This window comes from Oncorhynchus gorbuscha, linkage group LG04, assembly GCF_021184085.1.
Source record: "Oncorhynchus gorbuscha isolate QuinsamMale2020 ecotype Even-year linkage group LG04, OgorEven_v1.0, whole genome shotgun sequence".
Lineage (NCBI taxonomy): Eukaryota > Metazoa > Chordata > Actinopteri > Salmoniformes > Salmonidae > Oncorhynchus > Oncorhynchus gorbuscha.
The window spans coordinates 10,383,795-10,400,039 of NC_060176.1; the positions used below are offsets into that span (position 1 = coordinate 10,383,795).

Below are 16,245 nucleotides of genomic sequence, written 5' to 3' on the forward strand. Positions count from 1 at the left end.
AGTGTGACTGTTTGAAGCTGTGGACAGGTGTCTGATAACATACTGAGAACAAGTTCAAACAGGTGCCATTAATACAGGTAACGAGTGGAAGACAGAGGTGCCTCTTAAAGAAGAAGTTACAGGTCTGTGAGAGCCAGAAATCTTGCGTGTTTGTAGATGACCAAATACTTATTTTCCACCATAATTTGCAAATAAATTCATAAAAAATCTTACAATGTGATTTTCTGGATTTGTCTGTCATAGTTGAAGTGTACCTATGATGAAAATTACAGGCCTCTCTCATCTTCTTAAGTGGGAGAACTTGCACAATTGGTGGCTGACTAAATACTTTTTTGCCCCACTATATGTCTTTACGCCGTCAGGATTCAGGAATAATACACTACCTCTGCTGCCACCGTCCCCACAGTACATTCATTTCATTTAGCACGCACTCACTGTACAGGATGAATTGATTTCACTTTGTTTGGTTTTGACAGCCATGTTTATTGTGCAATGAAATGTGGTGTGGCGTGGGGCTGACAGTATCCATCAACGTAGGCCAATCTGCTGACTGCCGGGCCAGATGAAGGTATTCATTAGGGCAGGAGCGTAGTGCTCACTCAGACACGACAGCCAGTGTCTGCGCCTTGGGATCGCTCGCTCTAATTTACGATGCCCCCCGTGCCATTACTCTGCCACTGACACTGATTCAGCAATTTATATACTGGCATGCATGCATACGGGCAGAGGTGAGCCTCTTACGAGGAGGGGGACACAACACGGCCCGCCACCCTGACACCAGCGCCAGGAAACAAACCACTTCAATCAGTTCATTAGAGATGAGGCCCGTGAAGCCCTGGGTTCTGGTTCGCCAGGCGGAAGACGAGGAGGAGCACTTCTTCTCCAGTTCGTATCTACACCAGCAGGCCATGAAAGGGAAATCTATGGCTCCTCTAAACAGTATTATAACATCCTGGTGGCTTTGTGTGAGTGTGGAACGGAGTGTTGACGGGCTAAGCAGACCCAGATTCAGAACCAGCTCAGGGCTCAGAGCTCTGTCTGTCAGTGTTGGAGCTGGGAGCAGAAATGAGCCTGACCCTGGGCTAGAAGGAGGTTGCTAAGAGCTGCTAGATGCTACCAATCCATTGGGACAAAGGACCGCATCCGTCCCTGCCACAGTGCTTGTGTATGGTCACATGGGAGGTCCCTGCCCCCCCTCATTGGCCCTGCAGGGTTATCATGATGTGTCCTAATCAGAAGCAGCAGCAGCCACTGAGAGAGCTGGCAGCAGCAGCAGGACCTAAAGCTCACCAAGCATCACCCCACAACGGTAACATGCAATTTACAACAATGCTGTTTTCTCTCCAATAAAACACTAAACACTGTTCTGACATTTACAAACAAGCATTAATTGATTTTTTTTTCGGGGAGCGGCACGTTGGGGAAGCAGTTAGTTAGGTGTGTGATTGTGTAAATAAATACAGATGTTTAGCAGTGACAGGGCAGGCCCCAGGGTTGGGGCTGGGAAGGGGGGCGAGGGGGAACAGGGGAAGGCTGCTTAATCGAATTGATTGTGATTCATGAGGCCTGCAGCTCAATGTGACGGAGTGATATGAGAATCTGCTTTTAATTTGTCTCTCCCACAGACACTGAAGATGAGCAGTATAAGAGAGAGAGAGAGAGAGAGAGAGAGAGAGAGAGAGAGAGAGAGAGAGAGAGAGAGAGAGAGAGAGAGTGAGGGAGGGAGGGAGGGAGAGAGATAGTGAGGGAGAGAGACAGTGAGGGAGAGGGTTGGAGAGAAGGAGGGGGATAGAGAGAGAGGGAGAGAGAGGGGGATAGGGATAGAGAGAGAGAGAGAGAGAGAGAGAGAGAGAGAGAGAGAGAGAGAGAGAGAGAGAGAGAGAGAGAGAGAGAGAGAGAAGGAGAGAGGAAGGGGATAGAGGCAGAGAGAGGGTGACAGAGAGGGAGAGAGAGAAGGAGAGAGAGAGAAGGGGGTAGGGAGAGAGAGGGACAGAGAGGGCGAGGGAGAGAGAGAGAGAGAGAGAGAGAGAGAGAGAGAGAGAGAGAGAGAGAGAGAGAGAGAGAGAGAGAGAGAGAGAGTAGGGGAGAAGGAGACAGGGGGAGAGAGAAAGAGGCAAAACATGGTGAGAGTGTAGTGAAGCCCAGCAGCCTATGACACCTGTGTGCTGCAGGTTCACACTGGACCCTGTGCAGAGCCTGTGCTGCCCCCCCCCCCCCCCTTGGCTTTGTTCAGTCGGCAACACCGACTGTCACCCCGGAACCTGCTCAGGAGGGTCTGCCTCAGTGAGCAGGCAACAATCACTCCAACCTGCCAAGCCCTCCCTGCTCCCCGCCCAGTGGGATCAAATCAAACACCTCTGACTAAAGGTATTTACTGCTGACAATAGGGCCTCTCCCTCCAAGGGAGGGGATCAGCCCACAGGCAATGCATGGACAGATATGACACATGCAGTGTATGGACAGATATGACACATGCAGTGCTCAGTGCCTCTATTCAAGCCGTGGTTCATAGTCCGCTAATTAAACAATAACATGCCAGTCGGATGCTTTGAATACTTCCATTTCTATGTGTGTAAAGGAACTAACAGCTGACATGTTAGCACTTGCATGCCACAGAATAACTCTTACTTTTGTCTCCTCCATCTCCTCTCGCATGCTATCAGCCTTAAAGTGGGGCAAGGTGCATTCCTGTTCACATCTCACTATTCCAGTATGAATCAATAAAACCTGGGCAACCTGGGCTGACATGCAGTCTCTGGGCCCTCAACAAAATGCAAAACCAACTCCCCGTCCTAACAGACTATGGGAATGACACACACAGGCACACAGGCACACGCACACTGATCTCCAAGGATAGGCCTATATGATTAAAACAGAACTATTGGAAATTAAACGTGAACTGTATAAAGGGAATTGTCTGAATTGTCTGAATCAAGTAAACGTTTGCAAATGTAATGTTTTATCCCTTCATCAAAAACCATTTGAATTCATTGTTTTGGGAATCAACCAACTTCAAAAAGGGACACCCTAATTGATCTAATATATTACAGTTGTAACTGATATGGTCTTATGTCTAAACCACCTAGTTTGAGATCGAACACATAGCCTCCTATGGGGCTATTCAAGGCAATACAAGTCAGCCTATAACTCCCATGAACCTCTGATTAGGAAGGAAAACAACAACATGAACCTCTGGTTAGGAAGGAAAACAACAACATGAACCTCTGGTTAGGAAGGAAAACAACAACATGAACCTCTGGTTAGGAAGGAAAACAACAACATGAACCTCTCTGGTTAGGAAGGAAAACAACAACATGAACAAGGAAAACAACAACATGAACCTCTGGTTAGGAAGGAAAACAACAACATGAACCTCTGGAAGGAAAACAACAACATGAACCTCTGGTTAGGAAGGAAAACAACAACATGAACCTCTGGTTAGGAAGGAAAACAACAACATGAACCTCTGGTTAGGAAGGAAAACAACAACATGAACCTCTGGTTAGGAAGGAAAACAACAACATGAACCTCTGGTTAGGAAGGAAAACAACAAGATGAACCTCTCAAAACAATCATCTGATAATAAACAACAGCTCTGAGCTACCAAGGCAAATGAACACAACATCACTGTCTGTTACTGTACAACAAAAGTACAACACTACTGTTCCTCCTACCCCATAAGAAGCCTATTAGCCTATTTCCACTTAGCCAAGCTGCCTCGCTTATTTCTCCTTGGCTGATATTGTGCTGTGCGTTCAGATGAACTTTGTTTCCTGCCTCCCTGCATCTCTCAACGCCCCCTTTGTTCTCCCAGGACCCTCTCTGCGACGCTTTATACGAACACACAACCCGCGTGTCATTCTACTTCTTCCAAGCCATATGTGAATGAACAAAGAGGCTGGGTTGAGGCCTTTTGTGGTATTTGTTCATGTTTTTCATCTGAGCTTAAAAATACCTAATGACTTTGCGGTGAGCTGATGCATGTGGCTCGTGGCTTCCAAAATGAAGTAAATTCTATCTATTCCCATACCATGCCACTATTTTCCAATGGCCCTCGTTAGAACTTTGGCAGCTGTTAATTTGGTTGCTGCATGCTTTGCCAATATTAGTTTAAGCATCATAAAGCTTTCTGTGAACTGCAGCGAGGCCTGCTGTACAGTGGTCTTCTGAATAACACTGTTTCTTCTCTGTAGGGAAATTGACCCCTGACCTGTCAGACCTACAGTCACTAGGTAGCAGCTACAGCCTGTTCAGGTATATTCAGCTACTAGCAGTAGTTTTCCTCATGTTGGGGAGCAGAAAGGTGTCTGCAGTACACTCTGTGCTGCTGTGGAATACCGTGTTGCAGGACAAAAAGTCCCCGCTTTAAAATAATGAACCATATTTACATGTGGTACCTGGCTCTCCCTCAAGGAATCACTCAACTGGGTAAGCGGTTGAAAATGCTGTTGACAGCTATGAATTATTTGGAAAATGGCAAATAATTAAAGTAAATAGTAATAATAATCTTATTATAATTGTTATATCCTATCCATTCTCATAGTAAACATCTCTTTTCTTAGATTTGCTCAACATAATGCCTCCAAACAAGAACCTCAAAAGTAAACACAGATCTTGTTCTCCAAAGTAACCCGATTGCGGTTATAAAAAGAGGCTTTAATGTGGTGGGCATCATGTTAAAACCCTGTTCACATCATTCATCTGGTGGTGCTGTTGAAACAGACAGATATATTTGTGGAGATAGATGAAATGGTGACTGTGTTAGTGAGCTATGTGCATGTCTCTGGCTTCTGGCCACCACTCTCTCTCTCCCCCTGGGAAGAGGACCTCCGTGGGCCCTGCCTCTCCTCTCCTCCCTGCCTCCTCCTAATCCACAGCCCGCTGCGAACTCACTTCCCAGAGGCATCTGGCGCTAGCCTTTCCCTCTGCCCTGCACAGGACATAAAAGGGCACAACTGATCCCTGACGACAGGGGCTGGTGCGCGCCTTGCTCCTGTCCTGACTCCACAGTAGCCGCAGAAGAAAGGTTCCCACTGGGGTAACTGGGAGAGGCTGGGGACCTAGAGAACATCTGCCCTGAGGGCCAGAGGGGTGGGAGAGTCTGCTGCGGTTGACGACGTGGGAACTATCCCTCTATGGCCACTAACTGCACCTCTAATCCTGAATTTATGGGTGTGATGTGAAAGCAGACAAAATAAATCATTCATGTTTCAGTTCTTTGACTTTGTCAACAAGCAGGTTTATGTGAGGTAGACCATACAATTTGTGAAACGTTGTGTGTTGTAATTATTTTGTTGGGAATGTTGGGAAATGGGGAAATTGGTGGGAAATGTTTTAAAAGGGCGTTTAGAAGGGATCTTAAAGAGGCGAGTGCTCTTGTATTGTCCTGAGAAATATCTCTCCCTCCATCTTGAGAATGTTGCAGCTATTAAAGGTGAGCCTGATTCATTTTCCCTCTGCTCGGGGCTCTGAAGTGCCATGGAAACTGACACAAATATTTACGTCAGACAAACGTTGGCGCATCGAGGCATTCCTCGCCACTGTTTACGCTCCAGGCCCACAAAGGGAGATGACGCTTTGTCACACGGGTGCTACACGAATTTACACCTCTGTGCCCAGGACCTCAAACAAGCGCAGCGGCTGCCGGGGCCAGGCCTGGAGAAGGGCCAGCTTTGTCCTCAGGCACCCTGTCCTTCCCTCACCTACCTGTGAAAACCAGGGAGCAGTGGGCGCCTTCAAACACCACTATTCCCCCAACCCAGCTCCCCCTGGTCTACTGCTCTGGCAGTCCTCACCTCTCTCTGGTCCACTATAGGAACACACTGTGCACTGGTGGGGGGGTGAATCCAGGCAGCAGTCTGAAGATTTCACCGTTACATAGAACTGACTGGATGGCTTTTCAGCATGGGGAAAAGGGAAAACTATAGGTGAGAAGTCTGTACTTACCATCCAGATCCTCTGGCCTGGTGAGGTCAATGACTCTGTGGCCAATTTTGCCATCCTCTCCCAGTTTGCTAAGATGGTGACCAAGGCTCTCAAAGTGTGCCCGCTCCTACAGTACACAGAAACAGAGAGGAAAGAGAGAGAGAGACAATGAGGAACCTGAACAAATGGCTGCATATACAGTACATCTCTTTCCATATCAAGATCATAGCTGATCAGTAGAATAACTGAATGAGTCATTTCTGAAACACAGTATTTCTTTGAAATAACTGCGAGCTCTATTGTAGAGGCGCTCCTTTGACATTGTGGACGTGGATAGAGCTTCCCTTTACCATCCCTGCCTGCATTCAGCAGATGCTATAATGTCTGACATGCGGGAGGGAGGTAGAGACAGTAGGAGCCAGGGGTGCTGTAATAGAGTTACAGAGGAACACTTTGTGATCCCAGGCATACAATAGGGACTGGGGCCCTCTCTTTGCAGCGCTCAGGTTTTCCCTCTGTAATCTTTGCTGTACATCCCCCTGTCTGTCTGGTACTAGCGCCCAGAGCTCAGCAGCCATCACGTATTCAGGGCTCATGCTTTATAGAACACACCGTGTTCTCCCTTTTGTCATGTCGCTTTATGCTCAGATTAAACTTGGCATCATGTTGTACTTGACGCACAATGAAACCCGTTCATTCCGCTCGCCTGTGACAATGTTAAACGTCATGTCCGTGTGCATTTACAGAATAAAATAACAGCTTTCGGGGCCCTCTGAATAGTTGCTGCACATTACACTTAATGTATTATGCAGGGGGAGAGTGCCGACTGCTGCTCGCTCCATTGTTAAATGACCTAGTTCGGCAGTGAATGCGCAGGGCATTAGCACAGGGCTGTCTTCCTCTCTAAAGACTCAAGTAGGAGATGGACACTTTGACTCGGCATGACACAAATAATCTCTCCCCCTCGGATTCGCCTGGAAGACACTAAAAGCAGGCATGTTGCCAGGGTTCAGCCAAGAGAGTTTGTTTTACTCCCAGGGTGAGCATTATATCTCTGCACTATGTGTACCCCTCCTCTTCCTGTGTCTTTTCTGAGGTTGCCTATCACACGCAGTTTGTACAGACACTCAGGTGGGCTCCCTATACAATGCTAACAGCTCCCCTGCCACACACACAGACACCGACACCAACACACACATTAATCTTTCACTGTTTTCTGGGCTTTCACTCTTTTGTTTGTGTTCTTGTTTTTCCACCCACATGGGAGCTTGTATACCTCTCTCCTATCAGAGAAAATATAATGTACCATTACACTTCTGGAGGTTAATACAGAACATCACCTGCAATACAATGCTGTTTGATTTAGTTTCATAGAACATCCTGATCAAAAGCATTTCTTCCAGAAGAAAACAGACAGTTGTTCTTTCATTTCTCAGATAATTTTTGTTGTTGTTGATTGTCACAAAAAAATCCATTGTCAATTTACTGAAATATTTTTCCTCTTTCAGTTTCCCTTTGATTGGCCAGGAAGACCTGAAAAGGATTACAAGAAGACAAATTGAGACATTTGAATTCCACTTCAAGTCTTTTCCATCATCCTGAGGCATTTTATTTATTCAAGAACTATTCCTCAAAAAGAGAGAGTATGTCTCTCTCTGTGTGTGTCCCTGTGTGTATCTGTGTGTGTCTCTGTGTGTGAAAGACAGTGAGAGTGCTGCAATTTACCATCATGCTTCAAGGAGCCATCATTATGTATCAACATCTGAGTGATTCTGATCTACAATTAACCACCACCTGCTTATGGCCTGTGATTAGAGGCTGCCTATCTGCCTTGGCTTTGCTAACTTAAGTGTTTTCTAATTATGACATATGCGCTGGTCCCCGCTGGGCAGAAGGCGCTTTGTAAAGATAAGATAGAGCGCCATGCCTTCCCAGCGCCACGCTCCGTGTGAAGCGACACACACTGCTGTATTCATCACCCAGCCACATTATTGCACTTAATGAAAGAGGCTAGCGGCCCGATGACAAATTGATGGATGTGCGATTAGTCGGACGGGCAATGGCGGCCTGGGATGGGATGCTACATGGACAGTCCTCTCCTCTCTGCTGGGAGGGCCTGGGAGGACTCAGCATTCTGGGGGAACTGTGTAATAAATTAGCTGTCTACCCCCCCACCCCCCACTCCACTGGCCCCTCCTGATCAATCAAGGCCTTTTATAAACTCATGATCATTAAGCATCATGTTGGGCTGAGGGGATGAGTAACAGGAGCCATCCATCAGACTTTCATTAACAACTAGCTCAGCGCTAAACTTCTCCTTTCTCCACCACAAAGTCCCAGTGATCACACAGAGGGGAGATCAGCTACCGCACCAGTCAGCTGGGGCCAGTGTTGAACAAGTTATTACCTCCACATCATTAAATATAATAGAACTTCTGTACAGTCTGATGATACATGAACAATCATTGTTACATTGGCCTATAACAGGTTGATTTAGGATGTGTTGTCTAATGTGAGTTACTGTATTCTTATGTACTCTGCTGTACTCTACTGTAGCTGGATTGTACTGTATGTCAGTTACAAGGTTATTAAACATTGTACAAATATGACTTTCTCTTTCCCTGTGTTGGCAATGCTAATGAACATTAGACTAAATATGTGCAATATGCTACAATGAATTTCCATTACATTTTATACAGTATGTTTTATATACTTATTGCTTATAACCTTTATCATTTATGTCCATGCATTAGAATTGCAGTTATAATTATGGAGATAAATTATATGCACAACATCAGGCTTTTTTGTTTCAAGGCTTGAAAATATTCAGTGAACTAATGCTACTTTACTACCCCTGCTTCAAGTGCTGTGATAAATTAATGGCATTTTATTATTTTATGATGTCATGAAATTTTTACTGATCACTCTGGCACAGAAGGACATGCGGTGGTATCCAGGGACGATGGCCCTCCGTCCGTCCAGAGAGACGGTACAGTATGCTCACCACCGCCTGCCTGCTGCATGCCCACTATACAGGACATGTATAATGTACAGTAGTGAGGATGGCAAGAGCACATAGCTTCAGCAAATGGAGAAAAGAATAGGACAACTGGGATAGGAGAGAGAGGGTGAGAGAAAAACAGAGAGGGAGAGAGAAAGAGAGAGAGAGAGAGAAGGAGAAGAAGAGAGAGAGAGATGCAGGGAGTGAAAGGGGGAGAGATTGTTTTTAAACTTGACAGAATAAATGCACAAGCGAAGGAGAGGCAGGGAATGAAGAAGAGAGAACATGAGAGAGGGGCAGGGAGAGAGAGAGAATACAAAATATAAAATGGTACAAGTTGTTCCCCTCCCATTCTGAACACGGCCTCTGGCGAGCGAGAGGTCCTTCCCTCAAATGAGTTCAGCATGCAGCCCTCATCCCACATCTCAAATTATAGCGACGCGCTCCAAGCTCAAGTGGAAAAAAAGCCACCCACAATAATCTCCTCCTCCCTGCCCAGTGCTCTTTTTGTCTCAAATTTGGTTACAAACATATTTTGTTCGATAGCAAATGGCTGCCCAGTCAAGTCATTCCATAGCCATAGAGAACAGAGCAGGGCGAGGGATGGCAGAGTCAGTGGAACTTCTTAGCTTAGCATTGGAGAAGTGTGGAACCCGAGAAGGCCCATGTCAGCACTGTGAAGAGGGCTTTAATCTGCCTGGCCACAGAACATGTGCAGGAGGCCCGCTTCTCTGCCCACAGCCACAGGGCGTATCCTGGGCCTGGGCAGCCCTGGCAGAGGCAGCTAGAGGCAGTGGTAAAGAAAGAAGAAGAAGAGGCAGAGAGAGGCAGGAGGCCCTGTGCATTGTGCCTGTGTCTACCCTATATTTCCGCATCACACTGACACTCCACTTCTGCCCCTCTCCTTTATAAATAGCCTGGCCTTGGATTGTCTGCTCCATACAACTGTAAGATAATAAGGATTGTTAGAGCCTGTTTAAGGTCCGGTATTAAGGACAGCTGAAAACATTGTCTAGATTTAAGTGAAAAAAAGTAGAGAAGTCCTCCACTATTCTTCTGTTAAAGGGACTGCTTCTGTAAGATACTGAAAAGCTTTACTTGACGAAAATCAAGCAGGACAGGTGCGTAAACCATGGAGTTTGGTCATTTCCTTTTTTCGGTTTCCCAGGTGCATAGGGCTAATACCTTGATAAAAAAAAGACAACTGACAAAGGCCATAATATTCTGTTGAATAACTGTTATTGTCATGTCTGTGAAAGCGGGCCTCGCAGCATATGCTGCAGCTCAAACACCTGGTCTATGGGGAGGTGAAGCACACAGCTCTCTGATCTGAGCACAATAGCAGGCTTTGTGTATCAGCTGTCACTCATCACAAAGGTCACATATGACCCAGAGAGGAGACCTTGAGGGCCTAATACTCTGTAATTTGCGCCCTGCCCTGACTAAGATGGAGACAAAGTGCTCTTTGAACATGAAGTGGTGTTACATCCCGTTTTCTCATCCCAATCTGTTTTGTATTTCAGTTGTAACCAATTGCAATGTTATTTATAATGTTGCAGCTCTCCAGTAGTTGGTAGTTTTGAACCATTTACGTCTTAAGCCCATCCAGTGGTGTGGTAAGCCAAGGGTTTCTTTCATGCAGCCTCTCTTTTTCCCCTGCTCCCTGGGCCTCAGCCCTGCACTGCAGAAGCTCCACAGGCCTCATCCCCCAAGGCAGGCACAGGATCACTCAGGCCATAGATGGACCACTGCCCTAGACATCCAGTCCTCTGAGTCCTCCAGCCTCTACTGACAGCACCAGGCTACCACCTCATTAAGAGAGCAGCACAGAGTAGCATCTTAGTTCAATTATGGAGCTGACTGCTAACTGCTACCCGTAATCCGGGCTGGACGCCAGATAGAGTTGTTGGTTTGTTTTTAATGACAGAATATACTATCATACACCAGGCTGAGATGTTCTTCTCTTTTCCTCTGGAAGGAGAACCAAGTCAGCCACACAAAACCTGACCTTTCAACTTAATTTGCAAATGGTGCATTTAATGCATTGCCATCTCTGCTCTGTGCTGTAAAGGCCTTTCTGACAGAGCTCTCCTGTGGTTTTTTATTCCACACTGGTTGAGATCATTTGCTGTTGTATTTTTACGGGTTTCCAGCTCTCAATGACCCTGAACTGTTCACTGCCTCCTCCGGGGACCGTTAAGTTGGGCTCACATCTCTGCCTTATCAAACCCTCTGCTTACAATAACACAATAGTACCATAACCACAACAATATGGAGAGTGAACTGAGTGACCTGGCAGACACAGGAGCCGTTATGTGCCCACTGTAACAATGCTGCAGCAGAGCACAACAGGCCCATTATGGCGTGTTCTCTCAGAGGCCCGGCCGACAGTGAGCGTGGCTCTCTCTGCAGGTCTAGAGCTCTAGGGCCAGTAACATTTTCGAGCGGCTGCAGTGTATTGGCAATTCCCCATTTTACACCGCAACTACGGAAAATAAGGGAACTAGCTCAGCCAACAGCCCAACCGGGATGCGGCCTTGATGTCTTTCTGGAGAGAGGTGAGACAGACAGAGAGACAGAAAGACAGAAAGAGAGAAAAAGAGAGCGGGTGGCATTGTTTCAGTCCTGGCCTGGGACAGACGCCCACACACATCCACAACCTCTTTCAGAGTCATAGACTATTTTTATTCCTTTGACAGATGTGAACAATAGGACAAAGCATTAATGTAAGCAATACTCAACAATGGCACTTGCTGGCTATGGCCAGTGACTGGGAGCAGAACATAATCTAATTTGGACGGCCAAACCCATGTATGCCAGGGATTTACATTGCAGCCAAAAAGCCTTGGTTGGCAATTTCCAAGACAGCAGTCGAAAAGCAGCAGAAAATTGCTTCCAGGGCTGCAGACCAGACAAGATTATATTCAAAGTCTTTGTGAGGGCTTTGCCTGAATAGGACCTCGACACACGCACACACGCACACACACACACACACACACACACACACACACACACACACACACACACACACACACACACACACACACACACACACACACACACACACACACACACACACACACACACACACACACACACACACACACACACACACACACACACACACACACACACACACAGACACACAGACACAGACACACACACACACAGATTAGAGAGAAGAGCATTTCTACTACTCGCAAAAGGTTAGGAGTCAGGACTTTGTGGAACACCAGCAATGCTCCATTTGAATATGTTCGGCTCTGAGCTGTACAACATGGGAAAGAGAATATTGTACTCATCAATAATGTAGGGAGGAGGGGGTGTCAGGGGGACAGGGGCAGTTCAATAGGTTAATACACTGGCCTTTCACCCTTTGATTTCAGTTTGGGAGATGTCAGCAGAGGAATATATTGTATCTTTACACACAGCCTCCAGTGAACAGCGGGTACTACCAAGACCAAGACAAGAGCTATGGGAATATCAACCAAGACAAGAGCTATGGGAATATCAACCAAGACAAGAGCTATGGGAATATCAACCAAGACAAGAGCTATGGGAATATTAACCAAGATAAGAGCTATAAGAATCTAAAGCAAGACAATAGCTATGGGAATGTCAACCAAGACAAGAGCTATGGGAATATCAACCAAGACAAGAGCTATGGGAATATCAACCAAGACAAGAGCTATGGGAATATCAACCAAGACAAGAGCTATGGGAATATCAACCCAGACAAGAGCTACAGGAATATCAACCAAGACAAGAGCTATGGGAATATCAACCAAGACAAGAGCTATGGGAATATTAACCAAGATAAGAGCTATAAGAATCTAAAGCAAGACAAGAGCTATGGGAATGTCAACCAAGACAAGAGCTATGGTAATATCAACCAAGACAAGAGCTATGGGAATATCAACCAAGACAACAGCTATGGGAATATCAACCAAGACAAGAGCTATGGGAATATCAACCAAGACAAGAGCTATGGGAATATTAACCAAGATAAGAGCTTTAAGAATCTAAAGTAAGACAAGAGCTATGGGAATGTCAACCAAGACAAGAGCTATGGGAATATCAACCAAGACAAGAGCTATGGGAATATCAACCAAGACAAGAGCTATGGGAATATAACCCAAGACAAGAGCTATGGGAATATTAACCAAGATAAGAGCTATAAGAATCTAAAGCAAGACAATAGCTATGGGAATGTCACCAATCTGTGACACCTGAATCAGTGACTCTGAGGCCTGTTTTCTCCTGTATCTCAGTTCATATAGTATAGGACAAACTATGAAATCTCCAACCTGGAGATGAATACACCCAATCCTAACAGTTTTACCAGTTCTAGCTAGCTATGCTAATAGCAGGAGACAATTCCAGGCGTTGCAAATGGATCCTGTTGTATTTGATTGTACACATTCTCAGTTGTTTTAGATAAAAGAATCCACTGAGCAAATAAATAATGGAACAAAGTAATTGCCCTCTACAGACAATAATACCTTTTGATAAATATTTCAAAAAGGAACATTTTTGGAAAGGCTTTTATTGCACACCATTAACTGCAGTATTAGACTTAAAACATCATCCAGCGATCATACACTGTTTACCAGGGGGCAGGGCCACCGACGTTAAGGCTAATCTGAAGATGGTGCTGGCTAAAGCTAAAACTGGCGAGTGTAGAGAGTATAGAGATATTGTTATCCACATCAGAACCAACGATATTAGGATGAAACAGTCAGAGGTCACCAAGTGCAACATAGCTTCAGCGTGTAAATCAGCTAGAAAGATGTGTCGGCATCGAGTAATTGTCTCTGGCCCCCTCCCAGTTAGGGGGAGTGATGAGCTCTACAGCAGAGTCTCACAACTCTACAGCAGAGTCTCCCAAAAGATAGAATTTGAAGATAATTCGCCCTCTTTCTGGGACTCACCCACAAACAGGACCAAGCCTGGCCTGCTTAGGAGTGAAGGACTCCATCTTAGCTGGAGGGGTGCTCTCATCGACTCAGTGGGTTTTGTCCAACATGTCTCCGGACCTACTCACTGTCACAGTCATACTCTGGACCTAGTTTTGTCCCATGGAATAAATGTTGTGGATCTTAATGTTTTTTCCTCATAATCCTGGACTATCGGACCACCATTTTATTATGTTTGCAATTGCAACAAATAATCTGCTCAGACCCCAACCAAGGAGCATCAAAAGTTGTGCTGTGCTATAAATTCACAGACAACACAACGATTCCTTGATGCCCTTCCAGACTCCCTCTGCCTACCCAAGGACGTCGGAGGACAAAAATCAGTTAACCACCTAACTGAGGACCTTAATTTAACCTTGCGCAATACCCTAGATGCAGTTGCACCCCTAAAAACTAAAAACATTTCTCACAAGAAACTAGCTCCCTGATATACAGAAAATACCCGAGCTCTGAAGCAAGCTTCCAGAAAATTGGAACGGAAATGGCGCCACACCAAACTGGAAGTCTTCCGACTAGCTTGGAAAGACGGTACCGTGCAGTATCGAAGAGCCCTTACTGCTGCTCGATTATCCTATTTTCCAACTTAATTGAGGAAAATAAGAACAATCTGAAATGTATTTTTGATTCTGTCGCAAAGCTAACTAAAAAGCAGCATTCCCCAAGTGAGGATGGCTTTCACTTCAGCAGTAATAAATTCATGAACTTCTTTGAGGATAAGATCATGATTATTAGAAAGTAAATTACGGACTCTTCTTTAAATCTGCGTATTCCTTCAAAGCTCAGTTGTCCTGAGTCTGCACAACACTGCCAGGACCTAGGATCAAGAGAGACACTCAAGTGTTTTAGTACTATATCTCTTGACACAATGATGAAAATAATCATGGCCTCTAAATCTTCAAGCTGCATACTGGACCTTATTCCAACTAAACTACTGAAAGAGCTGCTTCCAGTGCTTGGCCCTCCTATGTTGAACATAATAAACGGCTCTCTATCCACCGGATGTGTACCAAACTCACTAAAAGTGGCAGTAATAAAGCCTCTCTTGAAAAAGCCAAACCTTGACCCAGAAAATATAAAAAACGATCGGCCTATATCGAATCTTCCATTCCTCTCAAGAATTTTAGAAAAGGCTGTTGCGCAGCAACTCACTGCCTTCCTGAAGACAAACAATGTATACGAAATGCTTCAGTCTGGTTTAAGACCACAACATAGCACTGAGACTGCACTCATGAAGATGGTAAATGCATCTGTCCTCGTGCTCCTAGACCTTAGTGCTGCTTTTGATACCATCGATCACCACATTCTTTTGGAGAGATTGGAAACCCAAATTGGTCTACACGGACATGTTCTGGCCTGGTTTAGATCTTATCTGTCAGAAAGATATCAGTTTGTCTCTGTGAATGGCTTGTCATCTGACAAATCAACTGTAAATTCCGGTGTTCGTCAAGGTTCTGTTTTAGGACAACTATTGTTTTCACGATATATTTTACCTCTTGGGGATGTCATTCGAAAACATAATGTTAACTTTCATTGCTATGAGGATGACACACAGTTGTACATTTCAATGAAACATGGTGAAGCCCCAAAATTGCCCTCGCTAGAAGCCTGTGTTTCAGACATAAGGAAGAGGATGGCTGCAAACTTTCTACTTTTAAACTCGGACAAAACAGAGATGCTTGTTCTAGGTCCCAAGAAACAAAGAGATCTTCTGTTGAATCTGACAATTAATCTTAATGGTTGTACAGTCGTCTCAAATCAAACTGTGAAGGACCTCGCGTTACTCTGGACCCTGATCTCTCTTTTGACGAACATATCAAGACTGTTTCAAGGACAGCTTTTTTCCATATACGTAACATTGCAAAAATCAGAAACTTTCTGTCCAGAAAAAAAAAATAATAATCCATGCTTTTGTTACTTCTAGGTTAGACTACTGCATTGCTCTACTTTCCAGCTACCCGGATAAAGCACTAAATAAACTTCAGTTAATGCTAAATATGGCTGCTAGAATCCTGACTAGAACCTATTTTTTTATTATATTACTCCAGTACTACCCTCCCTACACTGGCTTCCTGTTAAGGCAAGGGCTGATTTCAAAGTTTTACTGCTAACCTACAAAGCATTACATGGGCTTGCTCCTACCTATCTCTCTGATTTGGTCATGCCGTACATACCTACATGTCGCTAGGGTTACAAGACGCAGGCCTCCTAATTTTCCCTAGAATTTCTAAGCAAACAGCTGGAGGCAGGGCTTTCTCCTCTAGAGCTCAATTTTTATGGAATGGTCTGCCTACCCATATGAGAGACGCAAACTCGGTCTCAACCTTTAAATCTTTACTGAAGACT

At 45.1% G+C, this 16,245-nt stretch overlaps 1 protein-coding gene across 4 annotated transcripts in view; it reads right to left on the reverse strand.

Annotated features, from left to right (window-relative positions):
- sox6 (SRY-box transcription factor 6) overlaps nucleotides 1–16,245 on the reverse strand; it is a 144,478-nt gene that overhangs the window by 10,734 nt on the left and 117,499 nt on the right. For all 4 annotated transcript variants that reach the window (XM_046345734.1, XM_046345737.1, XM_046345736.1 and 1 more), the window contains one exon: nucleotides 5,947–6,052. In XM_046345734.1, the coding sequence (XP_046201690.1) occupies nucleotides 5,947–6,052 (106 nt within the window). The remainder of the gene's footprint in view (nucleotides 1–5,946; nucleotides 6,053–16,245) is intronic.